This window comes from Plasmodium relictum (genome assembly GCF_900005765.1).
Source record: "Plasmodium relictum strain SGS1 genome assembly, chromosome: 14".
Classification (NCBI taxonomy): Eukaryota; Apicomplexa; class Aconoidasida; order Haemosporida; family Plasmodiidae; genus Plasmodium; species Plasmodium relictum.
Genome location: NC_041692.1, coordinates 468619 through 485005, shown reverse-complemented (window position 1 = coordinate 485005; position 16387 = coordinate 468619). Strand labels below are relative to the sequence as shown.

Below are 16387 nucleotides of genomic sequence, written 5' to 3'. Positions count from 1 at the left end.
TTATTTAATTTTTCTACATAGTAATATAATATGTTAAAAAAACATATAAAAAAATATATAATTATACATAATAAACTTCTTTTACATCAAAATTTTTTTTTATTCTTAAAACTTTATTACAACATTTAAATTTTCTATTAAAAATGTTACAACTAACATTTACTTTTTTTTTTTTTAACTATTTCTTTGTTAGTTTTTTGAATATATTTTTAAGATAAGAAACAATGACAAAAAAAAAATATATTTTAAATTAAGTCTTTGTTTTAAAAAATTGTTTTGAAACTTTTTTTTAAAAAATTATATCTCGACGTGCAAAGGACCTTTATAATATTAAGTATTACATAAAAAAAAAAAAAAAACGAAAACGAAAACGAAAACGAAAAAGAAAAATTAAAATTAAAATTAAAATTAAAAAATAAAAATAAAAACTAAATATTAGGTTTTAAAACATTAAAAATTTTCTGTTTTATCAATTAATCTTTTTTGAAAATAGTAAAATAACTTAATATAGCATTTTTTTTTTTTTAAACAATAATAAAAGTTAGCTCATTAAGTTATAAAAGATTAGTTTCTCATGGAGAAATAACGAAAATTTATTCTCATTAATCTCTTTTTTAAATAAGAAAAATATTTTATTTTTTATATTTGCATTTATTTTAATTTTACTTATTTATTTTTTAATGAATTTCTATCTTTTATTATTATTTTTTTTTTTTTTATGTACTATTAATAACTTTTTAAAAATTTTTTTTTTTTTCATAATAAGCATAAAAAAATAACTAAACCATATATAGTATTACTTTGAAATATTTTACAAAAATTCCCAAAACCTTTAATAAAATTTAAAATTAATTTGAGTTCATATATTATTTTTATATAATAAATTGTATTATATCAAATTTAACTTTTAAATTATATAGAAAACATTGAATAATGAAATGTATGTTCCTTTTTCATATGTTATTAATAAGTTATTATAAAATAATTTTGAAATTGTTTAGAACAAAATTATAAAAAAGACACTCCAAAAAAAAAAAAAAGTGAAGTTTATAATTAATAAATGCTTTTCATTATTAATAAAGAATTCTATTAAAAAAGAAAAAAGAGATAATAAAAATAACTTATTATTCTATAAAACGCTAAATATTATCCTTCTTCCTAAGAAAGCACTACTTATTTAAAGTACTTAAAATTAGTAACTTTATTTAGTAAAAACTGTTGGATAAAATTAAAATATAGCTGTTGTTTTTATAAAATAAATATAATATTATCCTAAATATATGATTTATCCAAAATAATTAAATATATTGTATGCATTTATTTTAATTATTTTTTTCTAAATTGAATATATATATTTAATAACATAAAGTTATTTCAGTTTTCCATTCTTTTTTATTTATAGAATTTTTCATACTTCTATGAAATATATATATGACAAAAAAAAAAATAAAATAAATTAATTATCACAAGTTTTTATTCCAAATTAAAATTAAATTTTAAATATATATCTTAAATTTATATTTTTGAAAATTAATATTACAGAAGTATATTTAAAGATATTAAATTTGTATCCCCATGATGAAACGAAGTATAATAACATATAAAAATTATATTCATATATACATATATATATTGTCTCAATTCTTTATATGTAAATGATGATATTTATTTTTCTATATATATCATTTCATGAATAAAAAAATTTTATTAATAAATTTAAAAAGGAAATAAAGATATCCTGCTATTTTATATGTATCTTAAAGAAGTTACGTAGATTTATTTTGTTTATAAATATATAATAAAAAATAAATAACATCACAATGTGTTATATGTTTCAATAATATGAAATTTTACTTTTTTGAAATAATTTAAGGAAATTTACCATGATTATATGTATTAAATATCATTTATTAAACAAAAAGGACATTGATTTAAATCTTCATGAATAAAAATATCACAATCAATACAAAATGCATTTTTGCATTTAGTACATTGTGATACTTTGTCATCAAGTTGTTGATTACAGGATGAACATAAATTATATTGTTTATTTTCGTTACTTATTTCAATAAATAAGGGAGATCCTTGAAGATTATTAGTAATATGAGAAAGATCATGCATAGAAATTAAATGAATTCCACATACTTTACACTTTGAAGGTATTTTACATGTATAGCTATTGCAAAAATTGCATATATAAGTATCAGTATTTAAATTATTATGGCAAGAGCACATTATTTGTGTACTAATTTTTTTTTTTATTGGAAAACATATATGAATTAATTGAGGTTCCATACCATTCATCCATAGAGGAGTTTCTGCGAAATTATTTATTTCATTTATTAAAGAATTTTTATCAGCACATATTTTATATATTCCATTTGTTTTTTCGCATATATGTTTTAAAATATGCATTTCAGGAGCAATTGAAATACAGTTTACATAAATATTGCTTTTTACTAATAATTCTAATACTTTTAAAATATTCTTTTTATCACATGTTCTTATCGATCCATAAACTATTAATATTTCCTTAGTTCCATACAAAGGCATATCAATTAATAAATCATGGGATATTTCTAACCCTTCCTGCAAAGACGGAGAACCTTGCAAACCTACACTTCTTTCTTTTAATAATGAATTTAGAATGTCATCAATATTTGATGTTAGAGGTTGGATTAATTTTGCTGAACTATTTTTTAATGCAACTACGCCCACATGGCCAACTGGGTTTTTGAAGAAAAAATTTTTTAAAAACATCTAAATATATATATGAAAAAAAAAAAAAAATTATATGTATTTAATTTTTTTATGCTTTAAATATATTTTTATTTTCTATTCATATTACTTCTACACTTTCTAAGACAACATTTATTCTATCTGGTTTAAAATCCCTTTCTTTCATACTACTAGACATATCAAATAATATGATTATGTGCCTGTTCATATTTAAAAAAGGAAAAAATTAAAAAATAATTTAAAAAAAAAAAAAATAATAAATATGAAAATAATTTTATTTTATTAAAAACCTGAATATTCCTTTTCTTAAAGAGCATACTTGATTCTTTTTATATTTTTGTTTATTCTTATTTTCGGATTTTTCTTGGCTAACATGTTGTAAAACACCATTATTTTCTACTAGTAAATTCCATGATCTTTCAACATCTGAAAAATACAGTGAACATATATATTAACAACTTATTATTTAAAATAACGTAAATATATGTAAGATATATAATGCATTTTAAATAAGAATTTATTATATCTTATTATGTGAAATAAAAATAAAATAGAAAAAAAGAAAAAAAAAAAGTCATATATTTTTAGTGAATTTTCATAATTATAAAACCTAAATAATACATATGTAAAATTAAAATTATAAATTTTAGATATGTGTATCTTATAATTCTTTTTTGTTTAATTTATGAACCTTGTTCCCATGTAAATTTTCCAGTTATTTCTTCAAAAATTTCATTTTCATCAAAATCTTTCACAACATCTTCAACTAAAATAGGCTATAAGGATATTCAATAAATTAATAAAAAAAAAAAAATGTATAATTTTTATATAACTTTAATGAATTCACATATATATTTTTACAAACTTTATTTTCAATATTTTGAGGATTTTGCATTATGAATTAAAATTCCACAGAGAAATTCATTTTTTCTTCAACCTAATTTTTTTAAAGTTTTATTATTTTAAAATTCCATAATTTTTTTAACTTGTAATATATTTAAGTTTTCTTATATTTAAAGAAGCCTTTAAAATTGATTAAAAATAAAATAAAATAAAATAAAATAAATATATATATATATTATATGTAATTAAATGCAATAACTCTATATAATTAAAAATATATTATTTTATTATATAATTATATAAAATTAATTTTTTTTCATATTTTTTCTTTTCTTATTTTTCAAATAAAAAAGCATATATGTTACTATAGGCATTTTTTTTTTTAAAAGGCTATTAATGTTTATGAAATGACATATTTCTAATAGATTTATAAATAAAAAAAAGAAATTTGAAAATAATTATTTGTTAATATATCTATTATCTTTTAAGTTTCACTATAATTTTCTTTTTTTTTTTAAACTAAAAAAGAAAAAATAAGAAATAATGAAAAGAATATTTTCTTTTTTACGATGTGTCAATAATACATACCTTAATAGAAGAAAAATTGTAATTGCTATAATTATGCTACATTTATCATTTTTTTTTTTTTTATTTGGAACATATTATCGATACAAGAACTGATATATATATTTTATATTTAAAAGAAAAAAATAATCATGTAAAACTAATTTATAGCTAAAATTTTTATTATACATATATATATAAATAAATGTATTCATAGATCTATAATAGATTTGTTAGAATTTTAAAAGTTTTATAAGTTTTACTTAAAAATAATTTTCATTTATAGTAATAATGAAGTAAATGAATTAAAATTATTTCTTAAACGCAAAGTTTGCATAAAAGTTCTAAAAAGGATATAATATACATTATGTTATATTTATGCACAATAATAGAAAAGTAAATTTTTTCTTTTTTAAAAATGTAGAATTCTATAATATTAAAGGTTAAGTATGTATATGAAACCTGTACGTATTTTCAAAAATTAAAAAAAAAACTATTAAAAGATATTTTAAAAAATGATATTCTATATATAGTAAATCTCTAAAAGATGTAACTATTAAATGAATTGGAAAATAAATTAATATATATTATCCTTTTTTTTTTTTTTAAATAATTTATAACTAAAACTAAATAGTCTTACTTTTAAATTAAAAATTAGTGTAATATAGAAGAAAATTTATGAAATTATGTTTGATAAGATGCATCAATGAAAAATTAAGTTACTTATTAAAAAGATAAGCTAAAATATATTAAAACCTTTCTTATTATTAATCTAATTTTTTTTTTTTTTATTGAAAACATTTTTATTAAGTAAAAATAAAAGTTGTAACTGATAAAAATAAAATATGCATATAAATATATACATTTATGCCATTTTTATCATTACTTTCTTTAATTTTATATCATAGTATATTATAATATTAGCCCTTTATTAATTTATCAAATACTTTTTTTGAATTTTATTTATAATAAGAACTTTACCTTTAAAAAGACATTATTCCTTTTAAATTTTTATTTTTTAAGAAGCTATAACTATAAAAAGACATAATTTAATTGTTTTAGATTATTATAATATTTTAAAATAGTATTACTAATAATAATTTAGTAATTTTAGATTAGTTATTTTCTTTTTTTCTTTAAATTACATATTTATATATTAAAATAATTTTTAAAAAATTCTAAAATTTTTTAACTCTTATTAATTAAAATAGGAATATATTTTCTTAAAATAAACTTAAGATAAATATGGAAGAGTTATCAGGAATGTATATGAATAAAAATAAAAATGAAGAAAAAGTAATTTATATAAAAAGTATAGGAAATTTTTGCAAAAAATTAAAATTTGATGATGATAATAAGATTAGTGAAGTTTTAAGAAGAAATGATTTATTGAATGAAGATGAAACACATTTATACCAAATCAGAAACAAACTTATTGATTTAGATAAAACTTTTTCATATTATAATGTGAATAATGGAGATATTATTTATATTTTACCAGCACCTGCTCCTCTTCCTTATTTAATATATTTATTCCATCAAAAAACAGGGCGAGTTCATGTAAATGAAAAAAAAAAAAAAAAGTTTAAATTTAAATTATTAAATATTTATAAAACTTTTTTATTTTTTTAATATAGTGTATTGAATTAAATCATAAAGATTCAGTTGATTCACTCCATAAGCAAGTTGCAAAAATATTAAAAATAAAAGAAGAAGATCAAATATTAATATACGGCGGCAAATGTTTAAGCAATAAAAAGACTCTAAAAGAGGAAAAGTTAACAAGAGAAAGTTTAGTTACAATACTAGATAAAAAAGACATACCAGATATAGATAATGGGCATGAATAAATAATTAATATATAAATTTCAAATGTATTTTTTTTTTTTTTTTCTTTTTAAATATATTTTCATTTCCCTTTAAAAAAGATAAAATATATATTTATAACACATGTTATGCTTATATACATGTATATTCTCCTAGATTTTCTTCATTTTTTATTTTTTTAACATAAAAAACTACATTTACTTTTCTATGCATAGAAAAGAATTATGTTAAAAATTTATATTTTTATCTTTTATTTTATTTCATGTATATTAATTCATTTTGAATATTAAAAATATTAAAACTACTAATTAAAAAATATAAAATTTTTTTTTCAATTTTTTATATATCCTTTTCATTGTATTAAAAATATAAATCCAAAACATTTTCTTAATTTGTTTCTTGAAATCTAATTGATATATGAAAAAAAAAATTACATGGAAAGAGAAATCATTATTAAGAAATATTTGAAAAAAAAAGAAAAAAAACTGTTATTTTAAAAAAAAATCTTTCTTTTAATTTACAATAAATTATCTTTTTAAATTTCTTTACTTTTCATTTTTACACATAGATTTTAGTTTATTTATTTTTTCTTTTTAATTAATGAAAAATATTATAAATATACATGGTATATGATATATATATATATATATTTTTTTTTTGAAAGCCTATAGTCTCTATTAAATATTAACGTTATAAAGTGTAATAAGTTTAATAAAAAAAAAAAAAAAAGAAAAGAAAAAAAGAATAAATAAAAGAAAAAAATAAATAAATAAAAATATAACTTAAAAAAAAAAAAAAAAAAGTATTATAATACAAATATATATAAGTATTATATTAAATATAAAATGAAAGATTATTTATTAGAAGAAGATAAACTGAAATTAAATATAAGAAAGTGCTATTTTGAAAGAGATGTAATTAAATCAAAAATAGTAAATTATTTAAATAGATTAACTTACTTATCTTCAGGTAATTATTAAGGATATTCTAAATTACTTTTTTATTTTCTTAAAATTCATTTTTAAATAGAAATAGCTATTTGTTTTTACTTAATGGCAAATTACTATTTAAAAATATTATTCATTACATTTTATATTTTTTATTTAAAATTTTTTTATCTATAGATGATAGAGATGAAAATAATAATAAAACGAAGCAGAAAAGGATGCATTCAAGTGAATATTTAGTAAGCATATAAAAAATAATTATTAAAATAAAACAGAAACAAATAGATAATAATAGTATATGAAATATGTAACATATTTTGGGTTAACTTTAATATGTATTCATTATTATTATATATTATTCTCATATTTTTTTTTTGTTTATTTGTTGTGTTTATAGGATAATTTGCCTGATTTTAAAATAGAAAAAAGGGTAAAAAAAAATAATAATATATACATATGTATATGGATATATAGATGAATATATATAAGGAAGCTAATAAATGATAAAAATACTTTATTATTTAAATGATTATTAATGTTTTTTTTTTTTTTTTTTTGTTACAGCCAAAATTAGAAGAAGATGAATCAACAGTAACTAGGAATAAAAGGTTACTACAAATAGGATTATTTGATCACTTAAAAAAAGCTAAAGATGCACTAGAACAAGAAAAAAGCAGTAAAACAGTAATACAACATCATTTGCAAAGCAAAAAGGTTGAAGAAAAAATAAAAGAAGAAAAGAAAAATTTTGAAAAAAGTGAATTAGAAGATATGGAAAAAAAAATAATTGCTTATGTTAAAGATATAAAAAAAATTGAAAAAAGTATAAAACATGATGAAGGAAAATTAATGAAATTAAATTTAATTAATCATTATGATAAAATGAAGAATTTTATTAGTACTAATACTTATCCAACAATATTCTGGTGTCCTTTGAAATTTAACGAGAAAACAAAAATTCTACAAAAGAATACAGAAAATTTTATTAAAAAAAAAATTAATGCTATAAAATCAACAAATTACGAAGTCAATTTCAAGGAAGAAAATTGGTTAGATCAATTTCAAGAATTAAAAAAAAAAGTAGAAAAAAAAAATAAAATATCAGATAATGTATTTGAAAATAACAACAGTGAAAAAGAAAAAAATGATTTAAACGAAAAAGAAAAAAATGATTTGAATGAAAAAGAAAAAAGTGATTTAAACGAAAAAGAAAAAAATGATTTGAATGAAAAAGAAAAAAATGATTTAAACGAAAAAGAAAAAAATGATTTGAATGAAAAAGAAAAAAATGATTTAAATGAAAAAGAAAAAAGTGATTTAAACGAAAAAGAAAAAAATGATTTGAATGAAAAAGAAAAAAATGATTTAAATGAAAAAGAAAAAAATGATTTAAATGAAAAAGAAAAAAATGATTTAAATGAAAACGAAAACAACATAGAATATAAAAATGAAAATAACTCTACAGAAGAAATAAAACAAAATAATGAAGATAATAATAATAAAGAATTTATACTAAATAATGATAAGAATGAAGAAAGTAATTTAGAGGGTGGCTGTATTAATAAAAATGCTGATAATGATTATCAGAATATTACTATAAAAGAAAACTTAAACAAAAAAGTAAAAGAAAAAATAAAAAAAAACTCACATGAAAAAGTTAATAAAAAGGAAGAAGATGATTCAAATGAAGTTGTGAAAGAGCATAGTAAAAATACTGTAAAAGACAATCCAGATGAAGATGTAAAAGAGAATAGTAAAAATAAAATAAAAGGTAATTCAAATGAAAACTTGATACCAAATATAGAAAAAAAATAAAATTATAATACAAAAAAAAATGTAGAAGAAAATATAGGAAAAAAGACAAGAAAAAAAAAAAAAAAAAAGTTAAATAAAAGATGATATAAATGAAAGTAATAATTAAAACATTATTGAAGTCTTATAAGGAATTTAAAAATATATTTAAGCAAACACTGGAATAAGTATGCTAATAATATTTAAATAATAATAATAATAACTTAAATGGAATATACCGTTTATATGAACTTATACTTTTCACGAAATTTTCAAATGTGCATAGGCATATCAATAATTGAAATGATGATAATTATTTATTCAAAGAACAAAATATAATAAGTAGAATCCTTAGAATACAACATTAAAAATATTATCTTATTTTTCTTTAAAATAAAATATATATATATAAATTCTCTGATGTTTTATTCTTTCATTTTATATATTATTTTTTTTTTTTTTTTTGGTTTTTTTAATTTTATTGATATTTGAAAAAATAAAATTATAAATTTATATATGCTCACTGTCTCTTTTTTTTTCTTTTTTTGTATTTTTTTTTCATGTAAAGTGAACTAATAAAAAAAATTAATTTTTGAAATAAATAATTAAATTATATATATATATTCATAAAAACTAATTATTTAAAATTTTAAATTTACATAAAAAAAGAAGAAAGAGAAAAATAATATGACAAACATTTTAAAATAAAAAGGTATTAATAAAATACCAGGACAATATTAATATTAAAATAAATGAAAAGATCAAGATGAACGTACATTATATAAATGAAACACAATTAAAGAAAATTAGTATTTTTTAAAAATTAATAAAATTTATATTGGAATAATCAAAATATATATTTATATATATATATGTTTACAATTCCTTTAATATCCATGTTGTAATTTCTTCTAATGAATTTTTATTTTCTACATTTAAATTTTGTAAGAACGTTTTTATGTCTTCTTTCGAATACTTAATGTCATTATTAAAAATTGATTTTAATTGATCTATCAAATTGATATCTAAACAATCAGAAAAAATATTTCCATCTTTTATTAAACCATTAGACACATCAAAAAATATTTCTATTTTTCCGAAACTGAATTGCTTACATATTCTGTTTTGAAATTTTGGTGTTTTACCATAACACCAATCCCAATCTTTTAGTAAATTAAAAAATTTAAGAAATTGAGGATTTTTTGTAATATTAGTATTTTTATCTATATAATGAATATTTAAGTTATTTGCAACAATATCATTATTATTAATTAAATAATGTAAGTTATTTTGATTAACCAATATATCTTGTTGTTCATTATTATTCTTATTTACTATTTTATTATCCTCATTATTAATTTCATTCATTGTATAATTCTCTTTAGTATTATCTTTCTTATAGAATTTTATGAATTCCTTCATTAATGCTATACATAAATTTTCACAAGTAATATTAGAATTTACCTCTTTTAAATTTATTGTTCTAGCATTAATACTAGATACACCATGTTTAATATATTTTATTTTATCAGGTGTTAAGTATTTATTTAAAACATTTTTTTCTAAATTAACTAAAATTGTTCCATGATGTAAAAAAACATCCCTAATTTTTTTAAAAGCAGAACCTGAACATTTTTGATCATTTACAGTTATATCATTTCTTCCTTGAGTTTTTGCATTAATATTAAAATGATTTTTTAAAGTATTTAAAATAATAGTGAAATTATTTGAAGTATTTATGTTACTATTTAAAAAAGTAAAACACAAGTTTCCTAAATCATGATAAACTGCCCCACCACCAGTAAATCTTCGAGCTACTAACACATCATCATTTTTTATATTTTTTAAATCACATTCACTCCATATATTTTGATTTTTACCTATTATAATGGATTTGTTATTTCTCCATAAAAATAAAACAGGCTCATTAAATTTTTCAATTGTATTTACATTTAAATATTTTAATAGATCACTGTAATTATTTAATAGAAAGTTTTCCAAAGATAAATTAAAATGGATATTTTGATTATTTGAAATTAAAATAATAGGGCCAGTGTTTTTTGTTTCATTTGTATAACATCTTTTTAAATAATGAAATATTCTTTTCATTTCGAATGACTCTTTAAATTACTCTAAAAAATTTATATTTAATATTTGCTTATGCATAAATATTTGTATAATATACTTAATTCCTTCAAAATATAGAGAAGAATCTAAAAAAATTTCTTTATTTTTTTTAAAAAGTTAAATAATTTATTTATTAATGTTATTCAATAAAAGAAAACAGTAAAAATCACAAAATTTAAAAAAAAAAAAAATTAAAAGTATCTACTTTTGAATGTTATTTTTCTTATTAAAAATATATATGCATATATTTATTTTTATATAAATTATATTTTTTTTTTTTTATTTGTATTAATGTTAGATACACAAATACCTGTTTTTTAATTTTATAAAATAAGATGCATACGCTACTTTAAAAAAATATATGTAAAAAGAATAATTATACTTTATTGTTTTTATATATATTAAGAGAAAATGTTTTAAAATGATTATTTTTTATATATTTAATTTTTTCTCAATTGATATAATTAAATATTAATTTTTAAGTAAGATTGCTTATTTCAGAAGAAAAAGAAAATTTCTAAAATTTGAAGAACAAAATTTACAATAATAAAAAAGAAATAAACTTATAAATTTTTATTAAATACATGGAATAAGGCTATATTACTTAGAGCATATTAAAATACTACTGTATATATTAGTATTATTAAACTTATCTAAGAAAACATATATCTAAAATTTTAAATTGGAAGATGATTTTTTTAAAATATAATCATATATTTATTTTTCTTTTTTTGCTATTAAAATTTCAAAAAATATGTTGTACACATTTTACGATAATGTCACATGAAAAAGACTGTTTTCATTTTAAAGCTGAAACAAAAAATATTATTGTTGGGTAAAGAAATAGTAAAAAAAATTTTATTTTATTTTTTCTTTGTTTCATTTTTATCTTTTATATATATATTTACTAGATCATATGAAATAATTGACACAAACGCATCTTGTATTATAACTATTTTGAATAATCAAAATAAAAAAAATGAGTATTTATTTAAATCAACAAACAACCAAGATAAATTTGAGTTTCAGGTAAAATAAAAAAGATATATATATATATATATTTTAATACATATATGTATATATATATATTTACATTTTCTCTTTCTTTATCATATTTTAAAATAACAAAAAAAAAAAAAAAAGGCTACAACATCTGGTATGCATTCTTTTTGTTATGAGAATAAAAGTAACGTTGATTTAACAATTATATTTAATCTAAGAGTAAAAGAAGTCCATGGAGTAAATGAATCTGAATTAAGCACAGTTGATGATGTGCAAAATATAAATGATGAAGCATATGATTTATATGAAAAGGTATGAAAAACAGATTATATTTATACATTATGTATAACATTTTATTTATTTATTCAACTAATTATTTAAATCATTTATATATAAGTATATACCCTAATTATTATCTTTAAAAATTGATTTAAATTTATGTATTTTATTTTTTACTTCATAGTTTTTAGAAGTATATGATGAACAAGAAAGAATGATGGAAAAAGCTCATTTATATAAACAATTTAACGAAAAAATTAATTCAAAATTAATTCTTTGGTCAGAAATACAAATTGTTTTACTAATTATACTAACACTAATCCATATATATTATATAAAATCCTTCTTTGAAATAAAAACTATTGTTTGATTATTTTTTTCTTTTATATAAATGTGTAACTTATAAAAATTATGAGTATTATACTCTTTTTTTTTTTTTTTTTTAATCAAAACACTCATTATTTATAAAAAAATTTGTTTTTTTTTTTTTTTTTTATAAACAATTTTTTATAAAGTTTTTCTTTTAAAGTACAATTTTTACAAAAAATAAAAAGAAAAAAAGAAAAAAAAAAAATGAAATTTATTCACAAAATAAAAAAATTATAATTTTGATACCCCTTTTTGAAAAAATTATTATCATCTAATTATTAAAAAAAAGTTTTAATGATGTGCTTATGAAATGAAATATTCTTGAATTAACATAAAAAAATGTACATTCCCTTTTTATAATTTTTATATTTAATTAAAATTATATTCTTACTTTAAAATAATTTATTATTTGTGGAATATGACTATTTCATTTAAAATATAGCAATATTTTTTACATACTTTATAAAAATATAGATAGCTTTATATTTACATTAAAAAATACAGAAATTTTTCTTTTTTTTTTTTAAGAGATTAAAATATAGCTAAGAAAATGATACTTTCAATTACTAGGAATATCTTTATTAAAAATAAATCAAATAGCAAATTTGTTAACATGATAAATTTAATGTATCAAAGGAATTTTGGAGGAGTTAAATTTTTAGATACTAATAGAACAGCAGAAGAAACTGTTTATTTTAAAAAAGAAGGTTATCATTTTTTTTCTAATTCTATTTTTATAAGTCTTTATTTTATTTTATTCTATTTTTTTTTTTTTTTTGCCTTACTATTGTTTCTTTTAATTGTAATCATATAAAAAAGTATACACAATAATTTTTATGTAATATGAATATTTTTATAATATATTTTTTTTTATATGCATATATAGATGAAGCATTATTAAGAAATTTACTTAAAAATAATCCTAATCTTAACCCCGATTATGAATTAACTGATGTCGAAAGTGGAGTAGGGAATTTATCAAATGATTTATCTCTGGTTTTTTCAAAACATGGAGTAAAAGGAGTAAATAATAATCTTATAAGAGATTTGATTAAAGTATTTGAATTAAATGGATATAGGAAGATGTTAGATCAGTAGAACCATAATTATTAGGAAAGACAAAAAATATATAGTGCATATTTTATTAAATTTTAAACTTTTTTATATAATATTTTATATAATAAAATGATTATCTTGTTAATATTAAAATCATACACATTTTATATAACACTGAGCATTTTTTAAATATTATTATTTTCAATTTCTGTAAAATATTTATTTGTTCTCATTTTTTTCTAAATTTATCATTTTCCTTATTTTTTTTTTTTTAAGTAATAAAATATTTTCTAATATTTTATTTTTTTATTCTTACAACACCTTGTGATTTTTTTCAATTAATAAAATGTTAAAAATTTTAAATGATAATTATCATCTTTTTGAAAGAAAATTTCTTTTTTCTTTTTTTCTTTAAATATTTTACTTTTAAATAAAACATAAAAAAAATAAATTATGGTATACATATGATTTTGTTAAAATATTCATAGAAAGAAATAATGATATATAAAAAAAAAGTATAAATGAACAATAACAATTTACATCTATTTTTTTTTTCTTTCTTAAATGTTACAAAAAAAAAAAAAAAAAAAAAAAAATTATATTTTTAAGATGATATATAAAATAATAAAGAAATAATAAAAAAAAAAAAAAAAAGGATTTTAACAAAAAATTATAATTTTTTTTATCTTTAATTCTTTTTTTTTTATGATATATAGCAAAATAAGGTATATATTTATAAAGAAGAATTTTATTGCTAAATATGTTTTTATAAAATATTATTGACATTTTCCAAAATAGAGTAGTATGATTTTTTGAAAAGAAGAAAATAATGTTTAAGAAATAATGAAAATAAATAAATTGATAAAAGTTTTATCGTTTGATAAAAGAAATTTTGGTAGTTCATACTTAAACAAAAAATTGAAGTTAATAAATGAAAGAGCTTTAAAGTATCACATTGATTATATTAGATCATTAGATATACTAGAAGGAAAGAATAGAAGTGTAATGAAAGAAATATTCCCTAATAAAAAAAGTGAAATAAATGACTTATTCTTTAAAAGAGAAAATAAGGAATATGAAAAAGATGAAGAAGATTTATTAGATATGAATTTAATAAAAGACAAATATCAATATGAAATGAAAAATATGATATTAAATGAATTTGGAACAATAAAAATAATACATAATGACATAATTGAAGAAGAAAGTGACTGTATGTTAATACCAATGGTTTCTAATTTCATACCATTAAGTGGATTTGGTGCATATATATTGCAAAAGGGAGGAAAACATTTAGTAAAAGAAATTTTTGTATCTATTAAGAATTTAGTGAAAAAAAGAATAGAAATACTAAATGAACATAAAGAAGAATATTTAAATGGTTCAGAAGCTATGAATAATGAAAAGAGATTTAAAGAATTAATAGAGAATTCAAAAACATTACAAACAGGTGATCTAATACTAACAAAACCACATAGTGTTAGTGATAAAGTTAAATTATTAGCTTTTTTAATTATGCCTTATTTCTGGCAAGGAAATTGTTATATATCTTCTAATAAGTTAAGATATTCTTTTTCTAATGCATTAAGGCAATTAAATGAATTATGTATTTCTTCTATTATTTTACCAAATATAGCGTCAGGGATATATGGGTATACACCAAATTCTTCTAGTAACATTCTTATTGAAGAATCTACTGAAGCATTATTACAGTTGAATAGTACAATTCCTATATATAATTTAAATTCTATTTCTTTTGTTGATAAAGATTTAAATACATGCAAAATACTCAGTGAAGCACTTGAAGAAGTATCAAGAAATTATTTGCCTCATAAAAAAGTAATTCCTGCTCCAAAATATTGGAATATTGTAAATAGAAGACTTTTAGAAATACCATCCAATGTAGTTTATTTTTGTAGAAAACAAAGTAAAATTTCTTTTAAAAAATACCATGGAATAATCAGGAGAAAATATCAAAATTATTACAGTAATATTAGACCATTCAAATGGAGAGCATCCCGAGTTGTTGAGCCAAATCCATTTCTTGTTTATAAAAATTCAGGAGAACCTAGTTCATATCAATATGACTATAAGCCATATTATTACAAGGGAATAACTCATACTCTTTACCCAATTAATAAAAAAGGATTAATGAACATAAGAATAGGAAACAAAGGAAGATTACAAGCACTCAAAAAGATTTCTAATATTTCTTTAGAAACAAAACCAAGACTTTAAAAAAAGGAGAAAATATATATATATATGTTTACTATATTCTTTTAATTCTATTTATTTAAAATTTTTTCATGAATATTAAATAAATACTCCTTTTCATACTATATATATATAAGTTTGTGTATTTTTTTTTTATTAGATAAAAATCCAAATAATATGGAAATGTAAATTAACAAATTTTTTAAAAAAAATAAAATATTATGTTTTTTACAAAGAAGAAGAAAAAATAATTTGTGTACAAAAAATATAAAATAATATTACATTTAAAAATCAAATTTTATTTCTAGAATATTTTAAAAAATAATTTTTTTTACGAAAAATGCTATTATAACAAGATATATACATATACATATATACAATTTATTTATTTTATTTTATTATCTTATTTTGTTATTTTATTTTATTATTTTATTTTGGTATTTTATTTTATTATTTTATTTTGGTATTTTATTTTATTATTTTTTTTTATTTTATTTTATTTTTTTTTTTTGTTATTTAAATAATAATATTTTTATAAATAACCGTTGGTTTACAGTATTTTAATGAAAGATAATATCTTTATTAATATTATTTGTATTATTATCCATTTGTTACATGAATTATCCTAA

General features: G+C 17.2%; 7 protein-coding genes across 7 annotated transcripts; 5 read left to right on the top strand and 2 right to left on the bottom strand.

Annotated features, from left to right (window-relative positions):
* Nucleotides 1-1896: 1896 nt before the first annotated feature.
* Nucleotides 1897-3634, bottom strand: P44 (general transcription factor IIH subunit 2, putative; the record flags this gene model as incomplete). The annotated part of the gene is made up of 5 exons (XM_028679180.1): nucleotides 1897-2760; nucleotides 2849-2939; nucleotides 3030-3165; nucleotides 3431-3505; nucleotides 3601-3634. 5 exons carry the CDS (start codon nucleotides 3632-3634, stop codon nucleotides 1897-1899), a joined length of 1200 nt encoding a protein of 399 aa, XP_028534919.1.
* Nucleotides 3635-5391: 1757 nt separating this feature from the next.
* PRELSG_1412700 (ubiquitin-like protein, putative) lies at nucleotides 5392-5996 on the top strand (the record flags this gene model as incomplete). The annotated part of the gene is made up of 2 exons (XM_028679179.1): nucleotides 5392-5706; nucleotides 5784-5996. The coding sequence occupies 2 exons, from the start codon at nucleotides 5392-5394 to the stop codon at nucleotides 5994-5996; spliced, it is 528 nt and encodes a 175-aa protein (XP_028534918.1).
* Nucleotides 5997-6818: 822 nt separating this feature from the next.
* On the top strand, nucleotides 6819-8735 carry PRELSG_1412600 (conserved Plasmodium protein, unknown function; the record flags this gene model as incomplete). Its single annotated transcript, XM_028679177.1, has 4 exons — nucleotides 6819-6942; nucleotides 7098-7159; nucleotides 7318-7350; nucleotides 7485-8735. 4 exons carry the CDS (start codon nucleotides 6819-6821, stop codon nucleotides 8733-8735), a joined length of 1470 nt encoding a protein of 489 aa, XP_028534917.1.
* An 852-nt stretch (nucleotides 8736-9587) lies between these two features.
* On the bottom strand, nucleotides 9588-10820 carry LipL1 (lipoate-protein ligase 1, putative; the record flags this gene model as incomplete). The annotated part of the gene is made up of 1 exon (XM_028679176.1): nucleotides 9588-10820. One exon carries the CDS (start codon nucleotides 10818-10820, stop codon nucleotides 9588-9590), a length of 1233 nt encoding a protein of 410 aa, XP_028534916.1.
* A 707-nt stretch (nucleotides 10821-11527) lies between these two features.
* Nucleotides 11528-12489, top strand: PRELSG_1412400 (cop-coated vesicle membrane protein p24 precursor, putative; the record flags this gene model as incomplete). Its single annotated transcript, XM_028679175.1, has 4 exons — nucleotides 11528-11673; nucleotides 11750-11867; nucleotides 11982-12152; nucleotides 12304-12489. 4 exons carry the CDS (start codon nucleotides 11528-11530, stop codon nucleotides 12487-12489), a joined length of 621 nt encoding a protein of 206 aa, XP_028534915.1.
* Nucleotides 12490-13038: 549 nt separating this feature from the next.
* Nucleotides 13039-13586, top strand: PRELSG_1412300 (conserved Plasmodium protein, unknown function; the record flags this gene model as incomplete). The annotated part of the gene is made up of 2 exons (XM_028679174.1): nucleotides 13039-13195; nucleotides 13375-13586. 2 exons carry the CDS (start codon nucleotides 13039-13041, stop codon nucleotides 13584-13586), a joined length of 369 nt encoding a protein of 122 aa, XP_028534914.1.
* Nucleotides 13587-14387: 801 nt separating this feature from the next.
* PRELSG_1412200 (conserved Plasmodium protein, unknown function) lies at nucleotides 14388-15782 on the top strand (the record flags this gene model as incomplete). Its single annotated transcript, XM_028679173.1, has 1 exon — nucleotides 14388-15782. The coding sequence occupies one exon, from the start codon at nucleotides 14388-14390 to the stop codon at nucleotides 15780-15782; it is 1395 nt and encodes a 464-aa protein (XP_028534913.1).
* Between the last annotated feature and the right edge of the window lie 605 nt (nucleotides 15783-16387).